The sequence below is a fragment of the Rattus norvegicus genome, chromosome 14 (assembly GCF_036323735.1).
Source record: "Rattus norvegicus strain BN/NHsdMcwi chromosome 14, GRCr8, whole genome shotgun sequence".
Lineage (NCBI taxonomy): Eukaryota > Metazoa > Chordata > Mammalia > Rodentia > Muridae > Rattus > Rattus norvegicus.
The window spans coordinates 86,124,855-86,148,160 of record NC_086032.1 but is presented as its reverse complement, the minus strand read 5'-3'; the positions used below and the strand labels follow the sequence as shown (position 1 = coordinate 86,148,160).

Below are 23,306 nucleotides of genomic sequence, written 5' to 3'. Positions count from 1 at the left end.
ACAGATAATAGATAGATAGATAGATAGATAGATAGATAGATAGATAGATAGATAGATGACAGACAGACAAGCAAGCAAGCAAACAACTCAATAGAGGTAGCCACCTTGGCCCTGCCCATCATCTGACCGCAAGTCAGGAGGAACTGAAGCTGACCCAAGCCAGAGAGACCGCTGGGGCCTGTGTTCCATTTGCAATGTGCCCTGGCTACTGTGAAACAAACTACACTTAAGCACCAGGTCACTCCAACAGTGAGCACACCGGCTCCTTGCCTAGAACCAATGTATTAACAGTGATGCCGCAAGGGGACAAGCAGTCAATAGACGCCTCCCCAGTCCACCAAAGTACCGGAATCACAAGGGCCCCAAAAGAAAATTAGACAGGGAAACAGGCTTCCACATGTACCTCTGACCCACCTGTCCTGGCTGGGCTTCCTAGCTTGGCCCAGCAAGATCACCAGGAAGTCCATGTTAATCCCAAAGAACACACTCTCGCCAAGGCAAAGTCCAGCTGGGCAAACATATGAACATATAGAACTCATCTGCAAACCTGTGTGCTTGCTGCTAATTGGGGATTAGGGTATAGCTCATTGAGAGAGCACTTACTGAGTTGGGGATTTAGCTCAGTGGTAGAGTGCTTGCCTAGCAAGCACAAGGCCCTCAGTTCAGTCCCCAGCTCTGAAAAACAGAGAGAGAGAGAGAGAGAGGGGGGGGGGGGCATTTACCTGTAATGTGCAGCCCTGGGTTCAAGCCCTGGCCTTGACAGGTAAGTAAAATACTATGTGACAATAAACAAATTTCTGATCAGTATTTCTAATAGCTGTGGGGGGAGGGGAGACTGGCTTTCTTTCTAGGATCACCTTTGGCTACTGATGCTTTTCTAAGAATTTGCTTGTTTTATGCACTGAAGTTGTCAAGTTCTCACGAGCATCAAATGATCCCAGCATGCCCCAGCTCTCTATTTTGGTCAGCCGCTTTGTCGGCACGACCCCTTCCAGGTCCCAGACCCCTCAGAGGGGTCTTTCTTCTTCTTGCACCATCTCTCTCAGCCTTGTCTACTTCAAAGAATGCACTGAGACACCTCTGTTGAAAAGCAGAGTGAGCCTTGGAGCGTTTCAAGTCCGTTCCCTGTGAATGTGCACCTCTGAAGAAGCCAAAAGTGACACAAAGAAGGGAGTGACCACGGCTCCCTTGGGGAAGAGATGCTCTGTTCAGCAAGGGTTCTGCACTCACAACCGTACTACACTTCCATTCTCAGCCCTCAACTGTGGAAAATCTCTGGGCCCCGGGTCTCAGGTTAGTCAAACAGAACAGTTTCACAGGCTCATGCAACAGAGGCCATTTCACAGATGATTCTTAATTGTAAAGGGATTTAACTATGTGTCTTAACTGTAGGACGAACAAATGTGTAGCAGACTTCCTAGTCCACATAGATCCTATAGGGCAAGACCTCCCTTTGTTTTGGTCCCTGTTTGTCTAGTTGGAAAGATGGGTCATTTACTATACCTGAAATCCTCCCCAAAGAATAAGCCCTTCTCTTCCCCTCTCTCTCCCTCTCCTCCTCCCCTCCTTCTCTCCCCCTCTCCCCTCTCTCTCTCTCTCTTACACACACACAATCTCATATATATTTACTCTTAAACCACACATGCTCTCTCTGTCTCTCTCTTTGTCTCTCTCTGTCTCTCTCTCCCTCTCTCTCTGTCTCTCTGTCTCTCTATCTCCATCTCTCTGTCTCTCTGTCTCTGTCTCTGTCTCTCTCTCTCTCTCACACACACACACACATACACACACACACACACACACACACACACACACACACACACACTTAAACACACACACGTACACACACTCCCCAAAGAGGATTCAGAGAAGACAGAAATAGCTCCTAGCACATTCTTCCACGCCGGGCTGAAGCTTTCCAGCGATGCTGTTTCTCTGTGAAAGACTAAAGGGCATCGTGACTGGAGAGTTGGAATGTTGCAGAACGAGAGCCAGAATTACTCTGGGCTATCTGGCTCTTTAGAAAAACAGCAACTTGCCTTTAACCTATGTACATGGCCTAACATACTTCTCATGGCTGGGGGGGGGGGGAGGGGGGCTGTGATTGATGGGTAAACCTCACAGAAGGAACAGCAAGGTTTAGCAGCTTAGCTTGCACCAACCCCCAAAGCTAAGAGTGCTCTACAAACATCTGAACCCTACAGTAAGATGTCCCCACGTGGCTGTCGCCTGCCTGCCTGCCTGTCCACAGTAGTACTCGTTTAATCCACTGACTTATGATTCTCTGTTGTTTTATGGCTGTACACGTGCATGGAACCTCTTCTATGACAGAGCGTGTCAGTCCACGTGAAACCCCATCTTGGCCTTGGTCATTTCTCTGCTTCAAAATCAACTGTTTTCATACCCCCTTTAAAAGCAGAGTGAACTACATTCTGCTGATTCCGGTGATGGAGGCCTCTCGCCCTAAAATAATGTAAGGAGGCAAGCTTGTAGCATCTGCAGAAAAATGTCTCAGTACAGCCCTGCCACAGAGGACACAGGTTCCCGTCAGCTGCATTTAACGGTCCTACTTCATGAGGCTGGGGCAAAAGGCACAGTCTAAGTAGGTACTGAATACTTCAGTGGTTCCAAATGGCAAATTCTCACGTGGCGCCACCACCCAGGCCACTGAGATTTGCACAGGGGCAGGGGCAGCACAGTAGAAAGTAACTGAACGTGCGTTAAGAACAGCTATGGCGGGGCTGGGGATTTAGCTCAGTGGTAGAGCGCTTGCCTAGCAAGCACAAGGCCCTGGGTTCGGTCCCCAGCTCTGAAAAAAAGAAAAAAAAAAAAAAGAACAGCTATAGCGACAGGGCCAAGGCAACCGATCTGAAGACAGCGGAAAAGGAACAAACGTGCCCTACAGCCCTGAGCAACTGTGTCTCTGTGACGTCTGTTCGTTCCACAAGTCCCTGGGACAAAATGGAGTGTATGTGGGGGAGTGGGTAAACTCATGGGAGGACAGTCACACAGAGGTTTGTGTCTTAGGACAGCAGCCAAACACTCTCTGCCCCTTATAGATCCAGATGGACAAGGTGGACCACAGACACACAGCACATCCGGCAGCTGCATGCCACGCGGTCTCTTGAGACCAATACCTGCTTTGAGAACAGAGCCCAATCATCCCCTTGCCAGGCACCCTCAGTTACAGACTCTACCCCAGGGAGGAGGGAAATTGAGATCTCCAAACGCCTGGGCACTGACAACTCACCTTCTCCATGTCTCCTGCTTGTGCCAGGGACCTTGCTGTCTGGTCCTCATGTTTGCCATGGCTCACGACCCTCTTGGAGCAGTGATAAAAGAACAGTTCAGCCACTTGTTCTACTCTGAGATGAGGACAAAGGAGGTCTTGAAACATTGTGCCCACGGTGTCCCACTGGTGTTTCCACCTATGTTCCAGTCCTGAGGCTCCACCAGCTCAGACCTTCTGAGCAATCCTCTACCATTTCCTACAGATGATACAGAACACCCCCACCCCCACCCCAGGATTCCCTACGGGAGCCAAGCTGCAAGCCTGTATCCTGTTCACAATCAACCTGCCTTCCAAGGACTGGCAAAGCTTGCTAATTGAAGTCCCCAGGGTGGCTGATGCCATGGCTTTAGAACACCCAGGGTACCAGTGCTGTAGGGTGGACTATAATCAGGTATTCCTTAAAGAAATAAAGGTGCTCTCCACTAGAGGAAAACACTCCAGGCAATGTCAAGTTCACACCGCTATAACTGTAAGGAAACACTTGAAATCTAGACGACGGCTTGAAGAAAGAGCTTCTTAAAAAACGCAGTGTCTAAATGCCAGTGGCAGAGACTGCTGGAGCAAGACACGAAGAGCAGTTCACTCAAGGCACAACATGTGTGGCTGTGCCCAAGCAAAATGTCAAGCCAAGGCACAGAAAATGAGGGTATACAGATAAAGTTACAACTGTGTAGTTAAAGAAGACACACGACACTGTTAATGATACTCTGTTATGCTTGCAGACAGGGGTCCAGCATGGCTGTCCTCTAAGAGACTCTTCCCAGCAGTTGGCTCGGACAGATGCAGACACTCACAACCAAACAGTGGATGGAGCTTGGGGAAGAGTTGGGGAAAGGACTGTGGGCCCCAAAGGGGTAGGAACTCCACAGGAAGACCAACAGAGTCACTAACCTGGACCCTTGGGGCTCTCAGAGACTCAACCACCAACCAAAGAGCATACATAGACTGGGCCTAGGCCTCCCCACACATATAACAGATGTGCAGCCTGGTCTCCAAGTGGGCCCTGAACAACTGGAGTGGATGCTATCCCAAAAGCTGTTGCCTGTCTGTAGGCTATGCTCTTCTAGCTGGGCTGCCTTGTTTGACCTCAGTGGGAGAGGAAGCACCTAGCCTTGCAGAGACTTGATATGCCTGGGTCAGGGGATACCAAAAGGAAAAGAGGGGATAGGGGAAGGATTGTGAGAAGGGGTGCCTGGGAGGGTTTAAAATATTAATTTAATTTAAAAAAATCACACATGAAAACAAACCCGTAGAAGTGAATGGCGTCAATCTGGCTAATGAAGTTGCTGACATTACCCGATGGAAACTTCCTTCTTATGAACCCAAATTCCACTGCACTGGCCTTCTTTCCCCTCATCTGCCTTCCTCCTTAGAGCCGAAACCAGCCTTGTTCTCGGGGCTGCCATGAAACCAACAGAGGTGACACTCAAGCAGTGATGACACGCTAGCTTAACCCTGCACCAGCCACAAGTGCCACAGAGCCAAGACAAGAAGGGCAGCCAGGGCAACTACCAGTGGCTGAAGGGGTAAAGAATGTGAGTATTATTCAGCCGTGGAAAAGGACACAAGCATTCGACCTGCAAAATGGACGGAACCAGAGGGCGTCAGTCAAGTTAAACAAACCCGCACCAGACATCAGAAGACTATATACTGTGTATTCAATATCTCTCATGAGTAGAAGCTGAGACAGGCTGACAGGAATGCAGAATAGTGATGGCCAGAGGGAGGGAGGAGGCTACTGATGGAGCTTGGGTAATAGGTGCAGAAGCACAGCGGGGGTGAGAGTAGTCAGCTGAGTGACTACTTCACAACCTACTGCATATTTTATGAAAACATAGCAGAAAGAAGGGCAAGAGCTGCGAGATAAGGAAATGGCCAGGAGAGAAATGCTAACGGTCCTGACATTGATTGGTGAATCCTGCATGTGCTCGCACTGCAATATCATGCTGCACCTCCTAAATTACCATGCCCAATTAATACAGATTAATCGAAATATAATTGAATACCTTCGTAAAATAAATAACCTTCATAGCCACGAGGAAAAAAATATGAAAGGAAAAAAAGGCTACGAAGCAAGGTGATCAGTAGAAAAGGCAGCAAAGATAAGAGGGAAATTAAATCAGACCAAAGTAGATGATGTAGGAAAACACGAATCAGCGATGAAAATGAGAGTCAACCAGAGAGAAACCCGTGGGCTCATTCAGAAACACACCCAAGCATGCCTGGTTCAGAAACACACCCAAGCGTGGCCCACAGAAAAGCCTGCAACTTCAACCCTGCAGGGTTGATGCCTACAGGGAGACAAGAAGATTTCCCACAGATCCACTTCTCAACCTTGTGGGGTAATAAAGCCAAGTACCAGCTGGGTGCAGTGGTGCCTGGGTACATTTCCAGCATTTGAGGGGCTGAGGCGTGAGGTTCAAAAGCTCAAGGCCAGCTGGGATTACAAGGTAAGGTCCTGTACCAAAAAAAATAAAATAAAATAAAATAAAATAGCTACACACATAGTGGTACTGGTATTTCCTCGGCAATACCAACATCACTACGGTGACTCTAAAGGCCAAGGAGGAAACCTCTGGAGATGTCTGAATCACATATTTATACATACAGTATACAACACACACATGTACACGTGGACATGCACGCATGGATACACAAATGCCTATACAAGGACATCCACACAAACGCATGTACACCTACAGACATTCCCATAGTTCCGTGTGTGCCAATGTGTGTACAAATGTGTACTTATCCACAAATGCATTCCCGCGGGTATGAACACACCCATGCACACAGACACTGCCCTCCATATGCCGCTCCACACGCCGAACACTCATTAGCGCACAGATTTATCCTTCAATTATATCCAATCGTTGCTATAAATACTAGATTTCCTTATAGTGTCAGACATGAGAGGAAATGTTTTTAAATTAACTGAGGGTATATTAGTATCTTTTATTGATGAAGTGGATTTAAAAAAATATAGTTGAGAAATGGATATTCTGCCTTATAGTCTAGACAACCACTACAAGGTACACAGAGTGCCTGTGAGCCCCAAGCTGAAAGAAGATTCTGGATTCTTCTGGTAAAGGAACCCATGATGTACCAGGCTTTACTTATAGGCTTTCTTGAGTGACCCTTTCTTAGTTCCCCTGGTGGGCCAAGTTTCCTCCCTACACCAGACCAGGACACACAACACAGCAGGACAATGGGACCAATGCTGGCCAATTTCATCTGGAATAGGCCAGCAAGTCACATTGCCTCAGCAGACCACTGCGAAGGAGGGTTCTCAAGCCAAGAAAGCTGAGACCAGGCCAGCTGCACATTTATGTTCAGCTGAGGTGTGCCAGGACCCAACCTCTCAAGCCTGGGTGTTCCCACTACAGGGGCATCAGAAAGATGAGGCACGCACACAAGCCACCCACAATTACCCACAGCTTACAAGCAGCTCAGCTCCTTGAGAGAAGCAAGGCCCGGCTGTGTGCCCATCAGATTCCTCTCTTTCCCAGGAGCTCCCACGAGACACTGAGCCTTGCCATGAAACAGACTAAGGCTCAAGGAGAGAAGTAGGTGCATCACAATGATGACTGCCCTTTATTAGACAAGATGCATATTAAAATTCAGCTAGGAGAGGGGCAGCGCTGGCCCAAGGGCCACCGTGTAACTGCACGCACTGACCTGTTTCTCATTCTCATCTTCCAGCCGCAGCCGGTCCTCAATGCAGTTTCGAGCCTGCAGGAAGGCCTTCCTCTGGGAGCGCTCAGTCAAGATCCGCACGAAGACGCCATACATGTTCACACCAAAGAAGAGCAGGGCATTGGCACCAAGCTGGAGGGAGAGAACAGGTGCAGAGTGTACAGTCCATCCGGGCTAGTCAGGTGCCAGAGGGCCTGGGCCACCTTGGAAGCACACAAAGGCCTCCCAAGAACCCCTCAGCCATCTCCAAACTCATAGCCACCCAGGGATATCTAAGCTCTGCCCAGACAGACACAGAGCAGAAGGCACATGGGGCAGCAACACACCTTTTCCACCCAACAGACAGCAATGTTCCACCATGTCAGGGACTGAGGGACAGCTCCGTCGAGGCTGAATTTTACCCCCTTCTAATTTTAGATTTTTTTTTATTGATCATGTTTTTACTTGATCTTTGAAGACCTCACAGCATAACTGTATTTAGAGACAGGTCCTTAAAATCAGTAATTATGGTAAAATGAGAGCATGAATGTAAGCCCCAATTCAATCAAACTACTAAGATTGGGGCACAGAGGATTGAGAGGTCCAGGAGGAGCTGGCCCTGCTCCCACCTTGATCATAGATCTCAGCCTCCAAAGCTGTGAGAATGTAGGTTTCTGTTATATGAACCGCCATACACACACACACACACACACACACACACACAGACAGACACACACACACAGAGAGAGAGAGACACACACACAGATACATACACACACACACTGAGAGAAAGAGACAGAGACAGACAGACACTCAGACACACACACTGAGAGAGAGACAGTGACAGAGACAGAGAGACAGACACACAGACACAGACACACACAGAGGGACAGACAGACACACAGATACATACACGCACACACACACTGAGAGAGAGACAGAGACAGAGAGAGACAGACACAGAGAGAAGACAGACACACAGACACACACACACTGAGAGACAGACACACACAGACACAGACACACACACACACTGAGAGAGACAGAGACAGTGACAGAGAGACAGACACACAGACACACATACACACACAGACACAAACACACACACAAACACACACACACACACACACACACACACTGTGGCACTCGGTTCTGACAGTCCCACCACAATACACCTCCCACCTAAGAATATGAAATGGCTGCTTTCAACACTGCATGGAACATACTAGTAAGACTCAGAGGAGAGAAGTTGATAAAAATGGAACTCGAGTCATTGATTTGGGCACAAAGTAAACTATAGCACAAGAAGACCCTGCTCTGTAATTAACCCCTTTCTTGATAACAGTCAAGCTGAGGAGGGGCCTTCAGGGAGCCCAGATTCTTAGGCTTTCTCTGAAGCTCAGAGGGATACTACCTGTTTGGTTAGATCTCAGGAATATAGCTTGTGCCCCTAGCCCAGCTCTAGTCAAGATCCCACCGGACCAGAAGACTTCACACAAATTGGCAATGGCCAAAGAGCTCACATCAGACTCCAGACACCCGCCCTGCCTACTTTCCCCTGAAGGTCTCTTCCCCTGGCCTGTCCCAGTGCCTAGCAGACCACAGAACAAGGGCAAACGCCCATCGTGAATGTCTCCTGACAGCTGCTGGGACACCGCAGATGTCCTGACCAGGAAGAGTTACAACCGATAGGTGAGCCTGAGACAGCCTTGGGACAAGAACGGCCAGCCCTTGGCACTCCTGAATACTGAACTAGGAGTAGGTGGGAGATCCAGCCTGGGACACCGTAGAGGACAGATTTGGGCAGCAGAAAAGGATCTGGGCATCTTCAAACTCAGGGTTGTGTGAGAAGACCTCTTCTAAAGTAATTTAAAGTGAGGACCAGAACTGGAGGCTGTCGTAAAGCATCCAGGTCTCACGTGTGACCCTAACCTTGACTTAGGGTGCAAGCACGGGACAGTGGGTTGTCTGTTGCAAATGCCTTACTAATAGAAATTAGAGCAGAAGTCCGAGCAATGGAAGCAGCAGTTCATTTAGAGCTGTGCTGCAGGCGCCTTCCGGTGGGGTGCATCAAATAAGGTAACGGTGAGACTGTAACCAGACAAGTTCTTTAATTTGCTTTTGCAATCAGCCTCTAATTACTTACACCCCTGCTTTGTCATCAAACACTAAATCCCTTCTGGTTTGGTACCTCTAACTTCATGAACTCCATCTGTCGTAAGTCAAGTTTTAGATCTCAAAGTCACGAAGCAGGAGTGGCCACGGGTACTCTTAGAAAGATATTGGAGAGAGCATGTCCCTGGGACCCCACCCTCACTATGGGACCCTGATGCCATGGAACTCACAAAGGACAAGAGCATGTGTGTCCTCTGTGTTCTCAGTAGCCTTGCTCAAGCCCAACCCTACTGCGTGTTACTTCCTCTTGGCACCCACTCATCTCCTGGGAGGTTCACTAGACCTCACGCTTACTAAGACAGGCTGTTCCAAGGGCATTGCTATAGCTTTTCCAACTCACAGGAAGTCAGGTAAACCACTCAACTGGAGGAAAACACATTGAGGACATTGCATGACTGCTCAGGCCAGGGGTTGTGGGAGGGTTCACGATACAGACAGCAAAGACAACCAATGTCGCCAACTCCCTGAGGGGGTGGTAGAGCTCTCGGGAAAGCACCTAAGTGGCAAGCAATGGTCTAGGACTCAGCACAAGGGCCAGGTCCGCCATTTCCAGGACTCACAAATCTCTGAGCAAGGCCTGCCAATGTCTATCAATCCTCCTCCTCTTCTTCCTCCTCCTCTTCCTCCTCCTCTTCCTCCTCCTCCTCCTCTTCCTCCTCTTCCTCCTCTTCCTCCTCCTCCTGTTCCTCCTCCTGTTCCTCCTCCTCCTCCTTCTCTTCCTCCTCTTCCTCTTCCTCTTCCTCCTCCTCCTTCTCTTCCTCCTCTTCCTCCTCCTCCTGTTCCTCCTTCTCTTCCTCCTCTTCCTCCTCCTCCTCCTTCTCTTCCTCCTCTTCCTCCTCTTCCTCCTCTTCCTCCTCTTCCTCCTCCTCCTGTTCCTCCTTCTCTTCCTCCTCTTCCTCCTCCTGCTCCTCCTCCTGTTCCTCCTCCTCCTTCTCTTCCTCCTCTTCCTCCTCTTCCTCCTCCTGCTCCTCCTCCTGTTCCTCCTCCTCCTTCTCTTCCTCCTCTTCCTCTTCCTCTTCCTGTTCCTCCTCCTCCTTCTCTTCCTCCTCTTCCTCCTCCTCCTGTTCCTCCTTCTCTTCCTCCTCTTCCTCCTCCTGCTCCTCCTCCTGTTCCTCCTCCTCCTTCTCTTCCTCCTCTTCCTCTTCCTCTTCCTGTTCCTCCTCCTCCTTCTCTTCCTCCTCTTCCTCTTCCTCTTCCTGTTCCTCCTTCTCTTCCTCCTCTTCCTCCTCCTGCTCCTCCTCCTGTTCCTCCTCCTCCTTCTCTTCCTCCTCTTCCTCCTCCTCCTCCTGTTCCTCCTCCTCCTTCTCTTCCTCCTCTTCCTCTTCCTCTTCCTGTTCCTCCTTCTCTTCCTCCTCCTCCTCTTCCTCCTCCTCCTGCTCCTCCTCCTGTTCCTCCTCCTCCTCCTGTTCCTCCTCTTCCTGTTCTTCCTCCTCCTTCTCTTCCTCCTCCTCCTGTTCCTCCTTCTCTTCCTCCTCTTCCTCCTCTTGTTCCTCCTCCTGTTCCTCCTCCTCCTTCTCTTCCTCCTCTTCCTGTTCCTCCTCCTGTTCCTCCTCCTCCTTCTCTTCCTCCTGTTCCTCCTCCTCCTGTTCCTCCTCCTCCTTCTCTTCCTCCTGTTCCTCCTCCTCCTGTTCCTCCTCCTTCTCTTCCTCCTCTTCCTCCTCCTCCTGTTCCTCCTCCTCCTCTTCCTCCTCTTCCTGTTCCTCCTCCTCCTTCTCTTCCTCCTCTTCCTGTTCCTCCTCCTCCTTCTCTTCCTCTTCCTCTTCCTCCTCCTGTTCCTCCTTCTCTTCCTCATCCTTCTCCTCCTTCCCCTCCTCCTCCTGTTCCTTCTCCTCCTGCTTCTCCTTTTCCTCTTCCTCCCTCCTCTTCCTCCTCTTACCTCCCAACTGCAGTCTCCCCTCCCTCTTCTCCTCCCAGTCCCTCCTCCCACCTCCGTCTTGTCCATCCACTCGTCTTCATCTCCCCTCAGAAGAGGGAAGGCCTCCCACAGCTATCGACCAGCTGTGGCACAGCAAGCTGCAGGAAGACTAGGCACCTCCTCGTCTACTAAGACTTGGTGAGGCAGTGCGAGAGCAGGGGAAGGTCCCAAAGGCAGGCAACAGAGTCAGAGACAGCCCCTGCTCCCACTGTTAAGCATTCTGCGAGAAGACTGAGCCCCACAGCTGTCTAACAAGCCTTCTAAGACCATTGATCACTGAGTCCCCAGTGCAAATCTGGAACCCCATGCTCAAGGCTACAGCAACATCTTTAGATCTGGATCCTGGGTAGGCAGAGCATCAGGACCCACAGCACACAAACCAGTTTGGACATCATGGCTGTTACAAAGATGACCCTGTAGGAGATGCTTAGGGTCACAGGATAGATGGCACAGTATCACCCTCCCCTTGTCCTCAACACAGGACAAGAGCCAAGGCTGAGGTTTGAGGGACCAGGCAGATGGGCCTGCATGATAGCAGCATCTTTTAGGACAATGTAGTGGACTGGGCACTAATGGGAGACCTGAACAACCCCTGAATTGCAGGGGAACATGCAATAGGCCAAGGCCAGAGGGAAGGGCCATGCTATCTGCTGAGCGAGTGAGCCCCAGGTAAAGGCCTGCCAAGAGACTGCCTCCACCTTCTAAAGGAAGCAAAAACCACACAGACACCACTCCTCAAAGTAAAAACTACAATTAAAGCCTCCCTTCTGAGATCTGCCCACATAATGTCTTCTTTTCTCCCATGATGTCCACTAAGAACACGTAGGCTCAGATTGGGGGCGCAGGGGGAGGGGGGAGACTGAGAGCCGGTGGAAGAGGCAAAAGCCAGTTCATTCACTTGCCAGGTGCTAGGCTCACACACCGCCTCTTCCTTCCTCAATGTGTGAGAGCCCTCTACACAGTGGGGGAGGACTGTGAGAATGGGTTGCCAGGCTCCATGCAGCACAGGGGCATCCCTGGGAGACCCCTGGCTTCTCACCATCAGGAATGAGAAGCCCCCGTCTCCATGTCCACTAGCTAAAAATCTTCAAGCTCCAGAAAAGTATGCCCAACTACCCTTGAGACATCTGGAAGGCTTCGTTGCACCATCAGGGAAGTCAAAATTCTACAAGATGCAGTCTTCCTGAGAGCCACCAAGGGAAAGAGATCAGTGGGTCAGACAGCCCCATGGAGAAGATGTGTGGAGAAGGGCTCGTGAGGGAAAAAGTGACCCCTCAGGAAGACTAAGGGAGATCTGCTAAGTGTCTCTCATCTGCCCAGGCCTGGCCCACCTACCTAGCCCTGGAACCCCCTCCTCTTATTGGACACTGATACAATCATTCTCCTGGCTTACACAAACTCACCGTCTATGTGATCCATGGCATTAGTGATTCTCGATTCTCCCCCATGAAGCTTTCTCAACCTCTGGCCAAAGGGGCATTTGGACCCAACAGACACATTGCCCAGTACATGAAACTGGCAATATGGCTGAGTGAATTGCTCATAACGGTGAGAGGGAAGTGGCTTAGAATCATTGAGAGATTATCAGAGACAAAGGAGTCATAGGCTATGGAATCTTTTCGGGGGTAGGGGGTTGGAGTACCGGTTCCCATCCCACCTCTGCACTCCCTCAAGGCATCCTTGTCCACCACTGCCACTGCCCCACATTGGCCTGTGGCAAGTGTGGCCAGGCAGACTGAGAAGCCAAGGTTTCTGATCTCAGTGTATTCTCTCTGGCCTTCTACCCAGTCGCACTCTTATTCTTTTAAATTACCCCCTTTCTCCTCTTCACTTGTAGATTTTTTTTCCCCTTCTGATCCGTTCCAAGATTCTGTCTCTGGACTCCACATCTGTCTCAAATCCAGCATGGCAAGGGTGGAGGCTATGCTCAAGGCCTCTCAATTATTCTCCTGTTTCCAAAAGCCCCAATCTCTCCATACACTCGTACACTCCACACCAAATACAGAACCACGCTAACCTCACGGAATGTCATGAATATCCCTCATGAAATCCGCCCGGCCAAGCAGAAGGTCGGTGCGTGGCCCAGCAGAGCCAGCTGGGTCTGTGAGAACAGGGCCAGCTCTAATAAGTGCTCCACATTCTCCCCGCGTCCACAACTCACTCTGTGCCACTGACCCCATTCTTCAGGCAGACACAATGAGGGCAAGGAGGAAGGCAGGGTTTCCCAGGTGCTGCAGCACGTGCACAGTCCCCTGCAGCAGCCCCTACCTGAATACCACCCCTGTGAAGGGGGATAGACCCTCATTAAGATGCAGACCATGCTGGAATCAGACCCTGAAGACCCACTGCACCTAAGTTCAGAAGCATTCATAGCCCCTGGTCGGCCAAGCACAGTCCAGAGAAGGATCTCACAGGGACCCAGAATTTCTGAAAGCCACAAATGAAGCAGGTTCCGAAAAAGAAAGGGACCAGGATCTGCATCTCCATATGCTTGCCCGACATGCCCAAACCATCAACACAGCCAGCTCCCTCAGCACAGGAAGGGGTTATGTCTCTGCAAAGGGGCAGTCGGGGCTTTCCACGGAGCAACACAGTGGAGTCAGAGGAATCAGGATGAACTTGTGCTCAGCTTAACTCAGAAACAGATGGGCTCAAATACGATATTTACGGGAATGTGCATTCTTGCAAATCTGTTATCCCTGCTGACAGAAACAAGGGTACCCGGAGCTCAAGGGGTAGCCTCTAATGAGAACCTCTGAGGAAAACCAAGGCTCGGTCGGGTGTGGCGGTATACACCTGTAATCCCAGGAGACTGAGGCAGGAAGATGGCCACCCAAGGCTAGCTCAGGCTACAGTGAGACCCTATCTTAAACAAGCAGAAAGGATCCCTGGGTAAAATAGCTGATTCTCAGACTGGGACAGAGCGTAAAATATGAACGAGTCTCAAGCATCCTCTGTGTCACAGAGTAAGGAAGAGGTGTGTAAAGGTCACTGGAGAGAGGGGTATGACAGGGCACACAAGAGTACACAAAAGGCCTCCAAGCAGCCATATCAGGACCACACGAGCAAACCAAGTGGTACTGAGTTACAAGCCAAGTGTAAAAAGGGTCGTGCTGACAGAAATCGATGGCTGACTGAGACAGGATGGCAGACACTGGCAACGTTCCCAACCGTTCATTCATGGCCACCCTGGGCTCTCAGAGGTAAACTCCCCACTCCCCAAATAAGGGGAGGTCACACACCCCAAAGAGCATAGGAAAAAGAAGACAGGAGAGAGTAACTCAAGGGGGAGGTTGCTCAGAATCAAGGCAACAGAGCGGCTTGTCATGACAAGCCACACCCACAGAGGTGAAGAGCTTGCTGTTGAAAACCCAGTACCCCAGAGAGATGAGAAAAAACCTGGATGGACACTGGACAGCTCCTGGAGGTCACTATAGCCTCACCTGGGAAAAACGCTGACCTTGATCTCCCCTCAGCATCCTGAAGAACTGGCCGACCCCAACCTGACGCCATTATCCCAAAATCCCAGGCACCTGCTGCACCTCCTCTGTAACACACACACACACACACACACACACACACACACACACACACACACACACACACACTGAGTTCATTCTCTTGGCTCTCACCTCAGCAATTCCTGTCCCTGAGGACTCTAGGCCTTCTACCTGGACCCGCCCTCACCACCACTACAGCCTAGGCTGACTAGAACTGCTATCCCTACAATGGATGTGCCTCCCAGCAAACCCCTCCCCCAACATCTTAAGTCCCAGAAAGAGCCTTAAACCTTGAGCATGCTCGAGGCTAACCTGACCGTGGCCCACCTCCCAGGATCCCGCCCCTAGTGCAGCAGGCACAGCCGTGCAATGCGTGTCCTGTTGGGTGTGCAGCGTACAGCTCTAGGCAGCTCACACGCCGAAGACTGCTACCCCAGCTGCTGCCTGGACCCTGGAAGCTTTTCTGACCCCCTGACAGGGTTGAATGGCCCACTGTCATCCTGTGGTTCCCATGTTTATCCTCCTCCCTATTTAGTATGCAAACCTGCCCGCTGAATTTGCTACAGCTGTCAACCTGTAGTGTTCTGGGCTGCCCCTGAAGCAAATACCAAACCCAGGCATCATTCAAACTGTCCGGAGAACAGAAGGGTCCCACAGGCTCTCCTCAGACACACAAGCGTGAGCAGAGGGCCCACTTTCACACTGTTCTATGGCGTCCTTGCCATTTCAGAGAAGGAACTGAATCCACACGCTGCTCCCAACACAGCCCAAGGCACTTTTAGTGGCAAATCCACAGGCAGCCCTCACCTTGTACAGCCGCCCACAGCTGGGGGTGGTAGGGGGAGAGGGCAGATCAGTCCCTGGGCTCCTTCTAGGGCTCCTTAGCTAGACACCATCAGTCCCTGCCTATGGGTGTCCGCCAGGGTCTGGGTGGTGCAGATTGTATGCCACTTTCTTCCAACGGTGGCTGCGTTTTCAACAGCACGCACAAGTGTGGTTTTTTTTTTTTTTTAATTAATCTAATTGCTTGCTCGCTCTCCGGTTCTGAATTAGTAAACGTTTTAGAATTAGCATCATTTGAAAGAGGACCAACAGAATGCTGATCTTTGCTGGAGAGAGGGACGGCAATTTGGGAACCACGGTTCTGGTCTCTTACTTCTGCTGGGCATGTCTGAATTGTCTGTGGTTGAAATAAAAACAAGTTTAAAAGCAAGAATAGGGTAACTCCCCACAAGCCCCTTCCACCCAGTTTCCCACTCATGAACCTGTGGTCACCAGGCCAGGAAACGACTCTCCCTGGGACCTCAGAGGCAAGGCACTTGGTGCATCCTGTTTAACTTCTTGTACCTCAATATCAAGAAGCTCCCAGGTCTTAGGGCCCCACCCAGAAGCTGCACCTCCAGGTACCCCTCTCCTCCCAGATCACTAATACCACATCTTCACATGCCAAGGGAGGCAAGAAGGCTGATTTGGGGACACCAACAAGGATGATCTAAGTAAAAGGTAGGATGTTAGGAGCCAGATGGGAGGCTCTAGGTGGCTTGGCAACCCAGGGACAGTTCTCACCAAAGTCAGAAGCTCCCAACACAGCTCCACTCACCCTGCCCAGAGGATCAATGAATAGCAACACAGTAGCCATCTAAGTCTCCCAGGGAGGAGGCTCGAATTCACCCACTGGGGCCTCGGTGGGCTCCACTTCCAACCCTCCCATCCCCCAGGATAGTCTCTGTGATGTCGAGGCAACCTCCAGCCTCTTTGAACACCAGCAGAAGCCATTAAGGGATAAGATCACTGGCTACGCTCTGGTCTGGTCTTTGGATGAGGTCCTACCTGCCACTCCTCAGTGCTCAGGAAACATTTTAAAGTATATACAAATTAAGAGGATGGGGGGGGGGAAGGGGACCCAATGATTCTTAGTACATGGTCAATCCATTAGCTCATACCACAGGGAATACAGCATTAGAGAAAACATCATGGGAAGAAGGTCAAAGGATCGGGTTTTCCAGCCCTTTCCAGGCTGTGTTGCTCCCGGGGGCGACAAGTCATGCATAGCTCCCTCCTCTGGGAAGGGCACGGGTTAAGACACAAGGTAGAGCAAGCCAAGCATCCTTGGACGAACATCACATGTGACCTCAACACAGCATCCTCATACTGGCAGGTGCCCAGCACACCCCCACCACAACCAATCAGAACGCTCATGGCATATTTTTCCCTGCAGGAGGAGAATGTTCTGGAATGGGCTGCCCCTGCTCTTGGTTTGCTCCCATCTGCCTTTCCAGATTCTCTTGAACCTGCCTCTGCCCTCCCTGAGGATACTCACTCAGCCAAAGGTACAGTTAGCATGATAAAGCTGCTTCTAAGGGTTGCATGGTAACTCATGCCCCATAATGCCCTTCCCTCAGGAGGCCGCTGAGACCCTCTGCCGCACAGGCAGGTGGACAGGGAAACACAGGGAACAATTCTCATGCTAACCACAGGCTGGAGGCTCTCAACTTGGTTCTGGATCATGGAGGTGGGCAAGGAGGGGGAAGCGCCCTCCGAAGAATAAAAAACTATGTAGGTTTCTAAAGAGCACCGAGGTCCTGTTGCCTGGGAAACAGCACTAAAAGGACTGTGTGAAGGGTCAAGAGATCAAGTGGACCATGAGGACCAATGGTCTAGTGCTGACCTAGGACTGTGATAAGGTTCCAACGCAGCCATGGTCCTGGTGCAAACTTGACCATGTTCCTTGTTTAAGATGCACATGACATATCTCCTCACTCAGAGACTCCTGTGTGAGGAAAAATGCCCCTCCTGTCTACCGGAAGCACCATCAACGCTCCAAGAAAGCAGAGAACAAAGCAGCAGGAGACAGAGCGCCGCACAAAGCATGTGGAATGGGAGCAAGCAGATAAGCCACGGATGCTAAGAAAAGGGCACTCCAGGGGCGAGCTCTGGGGAGCCAGCCAAGCCATGCACTGTGTATGTGTACTGCCTCAGGTTGAGACCACTTCTGAAGGCTGGAGCATCTCTTTCAGAAACACTGTACTATATCTAAGGGCTGCTCTGTGTTCTTAGAGGGAAAGATCCACAACACGTCGCTAGTGTAGAATTTCTCCATGGAGCTCAGAGGCCGAAGCAGAGACCCCAAGGGACCCTGTCACACCACAGGCGTCCTCCTGTTCACCTGACCTACCCTCTGGATGCTATCAACTCTTCTTCATATGTGCATACGCACGCGTGTGCATAACCAAGCACGGATGTATGCACAGACACAAGTGTGCATATTTCCACAAGTGTGCACCCAGGCACACGCATACATGAATACACACAGGAGTGTGCATGCACACATGAAGGTGGCCAGATTTCGTGGACACCCACAGGGTCTCTCCAGTTCTGAACAGCACAACTCCAAGCTTTCTACTTATTCCCAACTAATGGCAGAGCAAACACCCAACTTGGAGATCAGAGCAGGCCCTGGCTTTCTCCATTCTGAGGGCAAATCACTCAGGATCTGTGCTGCCTTCAGCCTGGCCTGGACTTCCAGCGTCCTCCTAAGGCTGGTGTTTCGGCACAGCACACAGTAGTAGGAAGGTGGGGCCCCTTAGCATAAGCACACACAGTAGGTCCCTATACAACTGAGAAGAGGACTGGGGAAAGTAGGAGGTTACAAAGAACAAGGAAGAACCCAGGAAGGACGACAGGAGGGACATGCTGAAGGAGCTCCTGCCATGTGTGGGGAACACAGGCACAAGCCCATATTGGCTAGGGTTAAGTAGCAGGAGGTCCCACTCCTTGCCTCACCGTGAGCTCTGAGACCTTAGACCTTGTCCCTGTAGCACACTGGTCTCACACAGACACACACAATCTCACTGATTCAGACGATATCTAAGCTTAGACCTCTCACTCCACAGTGCAGAAGTGACCCGCGGTCATAGAAGTAATTGGGGTGCATGCAGGAGGTAAGCTTTAGACAATGACTCTGCCCAAGAGCTGCTGGGACTCTGCCCATGCTACCCTCCTTGGGGCTACATCTCCCTCTTGCTGATGTATCTACCCTAAAGAACATGCACTTGAATATCCCTGTGGTAGGCGTGGCCTTGAGCATGCACAAGTGTGCAGAGAGGCATGTTTGTGTGTGTGTGTGTGTGTGTGTGTGTGCATGCACAAGAGTACATCCACTCCTGAATGTGTGTGTGAATATGATTTGTATATGCAGAGGTGGACATGAGGCTCTAATGCATGCGTGAGCATGCGTGTACTGGTGTGTGAGCACAGGTGTGCAAGTATGAAAATGAGTGTAAGACTGCATGCCGGGGACTGTGTATGTGCACCAAGTGTCTTCGGCGTTGTGAGTGTGCACTGATTTGTGTTTGCGCGTCCACGGGCGTATGCTCAGGCATAAAGGTGACGGCAAGCTTGGGTGTGCATGGAGGTGGGTTTGTGGGAGGGTATAGAATACTGTGGGTGTGTCTACATGCGAACACAAGTGTGTAAGTGGGAGAATATGGCAAGGGGCACATGAAGCATTTGTGTAGGTGCTCTCATGGGAGCGGAAGAGTGTGCTTCTGAGCGGGCATGCGTGCGTGCGTGTGAGGGTGGTCCGAGGAGGGACAGCTATGACTCATGTCCCCAGACACCGTAAAGCAGTGTCCTAGAGATCAGGGGTTCTTTCCTTGCCCACTCAGCTCCTAAGATGAAGACATGAGCTTGCAGCTCTGAGAACAGCCTCCCTGGGGGCCACCCTGATCTTTCTGTCCACATTGGAGCCTGGGTCCCTGCTCCTTCAACCTCCTCTCCTACAAGTCCTTGCTTCATAGGGGTTTCCCAGGCAAAGGGAAGGCTCAAAGCCCAGGCCACAGGGCCACCACAGCCCGATGGCCCATATGGCCACACTCTGCTCATGCCGTTGTAGTTGGCAGAGAACAGGCAGGGTTGGAGGCACCTCCCTCCAAACAATTCTGGTTCTCAAAGCTGGATGTCAACTAGCAGATTATTGGCCCCAAGGAGCTAACTAAAGTGGCAATATTCATATCACCGGTTCCAAGATGGCTGACAGGACAGGGAACACCTGCCAGGCACCATCCACACATGATATTCAGAAAACACAGCTGTCCTATATAACTGAGGGTTGAATTACTGCTCCCACTGACAGTGGGAGAAACTGAGGCACAGAGATCATTCTGTACCCCAGCTCACAGGACTGTGCCAGCCTCCCTAAAGTGCTTGGAGGCCCTCACCCATCTACGCCAGCACCTGAGCCACCCTGCTCAATGCCGGAAGCTACCTGTGCACCCAAGGAGCTCAGTCCTTACCCCTGAGCCATCAGGGACATTACAGGAAAAGGAGTACATCAAAGCCACCGAACACCCCAGAGGGTGGAGCTGACATCTTTGATGATAGACAGAAACAAGAGCACTCGTATTCCTTGACAAACCTAATTTCCATCACAGGCAACCTATGGTCAAGAAGGAACAGAAACTGAAACCCATTTCCTCCACCCTGATAGGCAGCTTAATTGAAAACACACAATGCACACAAGTGTAAGAGAGCTGGGCTACTTCAAAGGGAAAAAAGAATAATAATAATAATAATAACAACAACAACAACAACAACAACAACAACAGTAATGGTGACTCATATGAGGCAAAAAGAAGAAAAGAAAAAAGAAGAAGCACACGGGGCTATGAAGAACACTGGGTGCAGGAGAAAGCTCAGAGCCGGTGGACCCAGGCCTCCTCTACGGCAGCGTCAGAAAGGCAGGGCAGGAGGGGACCTCTATGGGTAGAGATCTTGAGTCAGGCCCACTTTTCCCAAGGATCCCCTCTCCTCAATAGCCTTCTACTTCCCCAAGGCTCTGAGAACCCCTCTGAAGATGGGCAGTTGTGGTTCTGGAAGAGACTTGCTCCCCTGGTCTTGAGCCCAAACCCCAGTACAGAGTGTCGGCTTGCTCTGAGCCTTGGCCCTTGACAGGAAGCTAAGTCTGTAGTTCTGAGACTGGGGTGTGCACTTGATCTGGAACTTTCACAGGACTCAGCCCCAGCAGGCTCCCATGGAAACCTGACCCCTCAAACAGCATTCATCCCCTGTGTATGCAGCAAGGTCCACTTGGCAGCCCTGCTGACATTACTTCCTCTTCCCCATGCCTTCTCAGGCATTGTCTGCCTAGAATTTGGAGGAGAGGAGGCAGGGCCATCCGCAGGAGGCTGTGCAGCACAGGTGACAGGGTCTGAAGGGAGGTGGCTGCTGTGAGGGACTGGGTGGGCGCTAAGATACTAAGTGGCAGAGTTCACTAAACAGACCGCAGGGTGCCTAGGTCAGAGTGATGGGAAGACATTTGCAATCCTTGAGGAGACCAGCTTCCCTTTACCTCAGGTTTCCCTACTTGATCCCTGTTTATGTGTTGAGGGAGTAGATGATAAAATGCTTTAGAAATGGCAGAAGATTTTCAACACACCCTTTCCTTACGGACTTCTTACATTCACACCATCTCTGTGGGAAGCAGCATCTTCCCTTGGAGGGGAGGGGGGTGAGAGGGAGGCGGGGCACTGAGTTTCAGTGAGGGAGGGATTTATATCAAATTGGAGGCTACTCACAGGGAAACCTGGGTCCCAGCTACCTAAGGATCCCTGTTTTCCCAATGGGCTTCCTTCCCCACTCAAGTATCAAGGGCTGTGGCTCCCAGAAGGAGGGCACTGGCACCTTTGCAGACTCCTCCCTGATCTTTTCTCTAAAAGGAATGCCTAGAGGCTGTGTAAGAGAGAAAAACAAAACTTACTAGCTAAAAAAAAAAAAAAAAAAAAAAAAAAAACCTAACAACACAGCCTTTTACAGCACCTAGAGAACCCACCATGGTCCTGAGGTGATGGCTGTCTCTCTCCAGCCTTACAATGTCTGCTGTCATCATGGCTCCAAGACCAAGTACTGCTCCCTGCCATCGGAGTCTGGGTATGAGTGTTGCTCTTACAGTCAGCAGGTACAGCTGACTGACAGCCATCTCTCACAAACACCAGTCATTCTCCCCCAGTTTGGCTTCTATGCCTAGCCCAGCCCCCCACAACTTCCCATATGCTCCTGCAAGCTACCTTCTTTCCTTAGATGGGCTCTCCCACCTTTCGCTTTCTATCTCCCTCCCGCTGTTCCGTGGCTAGACCTAGAACAAAACCCTCCCTCAGCTGCCACACCTGGGCAGACCAGTGCAGGGGAAGGTCCCAAACTCCTGGGAACAGTCTCCCGGGTCCACCTCCCACTTGCTTGGGTGCGGTGGTATGGGAAAACAGAAACCTCTAGGGTCCAGGAGGATCCTCAAGGAGTCAAGTCTTCTGCCCTTGCCCCAGCAGCCACCTCTCCCGCCCAAGTTGAAAGAGACAAAGTTCAGGCTCCATGGAGCCAGGGTCAGGACTGGGAGCAGAAGAGGTGGACACCACATTGTGTGTGACCTTGGCAAACTCCTCTCCTTCAAGCCAGAATTCGGATTCACAGCGGGGTGGTTAGCGATACTGGAGAGGTTCAAAGTCCTTTCCCTCCCACTAACTGCTCCCTCGGGTCCGCGAAATTGAGAAGCGAGCCCCAGATGCGCTCAGGGCGAGCTAGAATGGAAACCAGGGGCTGCGCGCTCCGCCAGCCTAGAAGCCTGGCCTGGAGACCACGCACCCTCCCACTTTTCAGTACCTCTAGGGACATGGGTACAACCTAGCGCCGGTCCCTGCTTGGCCACACAACTAATGCCTGACCTTGGGCCTGTCACCACCACCACCACCACCACCATACACCAGTCCCTCGTCTCCACCCTAAAGACGCTTTGGACTCTTATCTCTTAAGAAACACCGGGTGGAGTGTGCTAGCTCCTCCAATTGCATCCCCAGCTTGCTGAGTGACCTTGAACACCCGTCCCACCTTCAGAACCTCAGTTTCCCCACCTTCCCCACAGGAGGAACGTTAAACTCCTGCCACCTGCAGTGCTGCTGGCAGATATGTGTCTCCAACCCAATGGGGGACGCGTGGTGCCACTTACCGTCCTCCAGAGACGTGGGCGCTTGGCAGGGACCAAGGCGGCTGTGACCAGTAAGTGCGAGGCAGCCACCACGAGCCCGAAGCCGATGGCCAGTAGGCTGCGCACGGGCAGCAAGGCATAGGACACGAAGGTGACCAAAAGGAGTTGCCAAACCCCCTGTTCGGCAACCGCCGAGCCCATTGCGCCTCCCGCAGAGCTCCTCGCGGGGCCGCCCAGCGCGAAGGGGCAGCAGAGTAGCGCGAAGGTGAGGCTGAAGAACAGCGCCAGCTGACCGACCTGCTGCAGCTGGGACACCTGCAGGGATCGGACATTGGTGACCACGAACAGCGCCAGGAAAAGGATGCAGTGCACTGGGTGCGACCCCTTGGCGAGGCCAGGCGCTGGCCCCGGTGCGCCCAGCAGCTCGGCCAGCGCCAGGGCTCCCGCCAGCAGGCTAAGCACCGCCAGCGCTTTCAGCGTGGCCGCCTGCTCCAGCCGCAACGTGTAGCCGCGGAACAGCGCCTCCAGCTCGGGGCACGCGAACTCCTCGCCACACGCCCGGAACCCACGCCGGCCGCCCGGCCCGGCCGCCCGCTCTGCGCCCCCGGGCTCGCCCGCGCCTCCGCCGCCGCCTTGGCCGCGCGGCGCCCCCGCCATCTCAGCGCCATGCAGCGGCCGCGGCCACGGGCGCGCCCCTCGCCGGCCCGGGGCGCCGGGGCGCGGGCGGCGGCGCCGGGGCGGGCGGGCGGCGGGCGGCGAGGCGCCGGGGCGCGGGGCGGG

At 51.9% G+C, this 23,306-nt stretch overlaps 1 protein-coding gene across 1 annotated transcript in view; it reads right to left on the bottom strand.

Annotated features, from left to right (window-relative positions):
* Adcy1 (adenylate cyclase 1) overlaps positions 1–23,042 on the bottom strand; it is a 109,341-nt gene extending 86,299 nt beyond the window's left edge. Inside the window, exons 1-2 of the mRNA NM_001107239.1 lie at positions 22,548–23,042; positions 6,968–7,117 (exon numbers count right to left, since the gene is read on the bottom strand). Of these exons, the coding sequence (NP_001100709.1) occupies positions 6,968–7,117; positions 22,548–22,727 (330 nt within the window). The 5' untranslated portion in view covers positions 22,728–23,042. The remainder of the gene's footprint in view (positions 1–6,967; positions 7,118–22,547) is intronic.
* Positions 23,043–23,306: the final 264 nt, after the last annotated feature.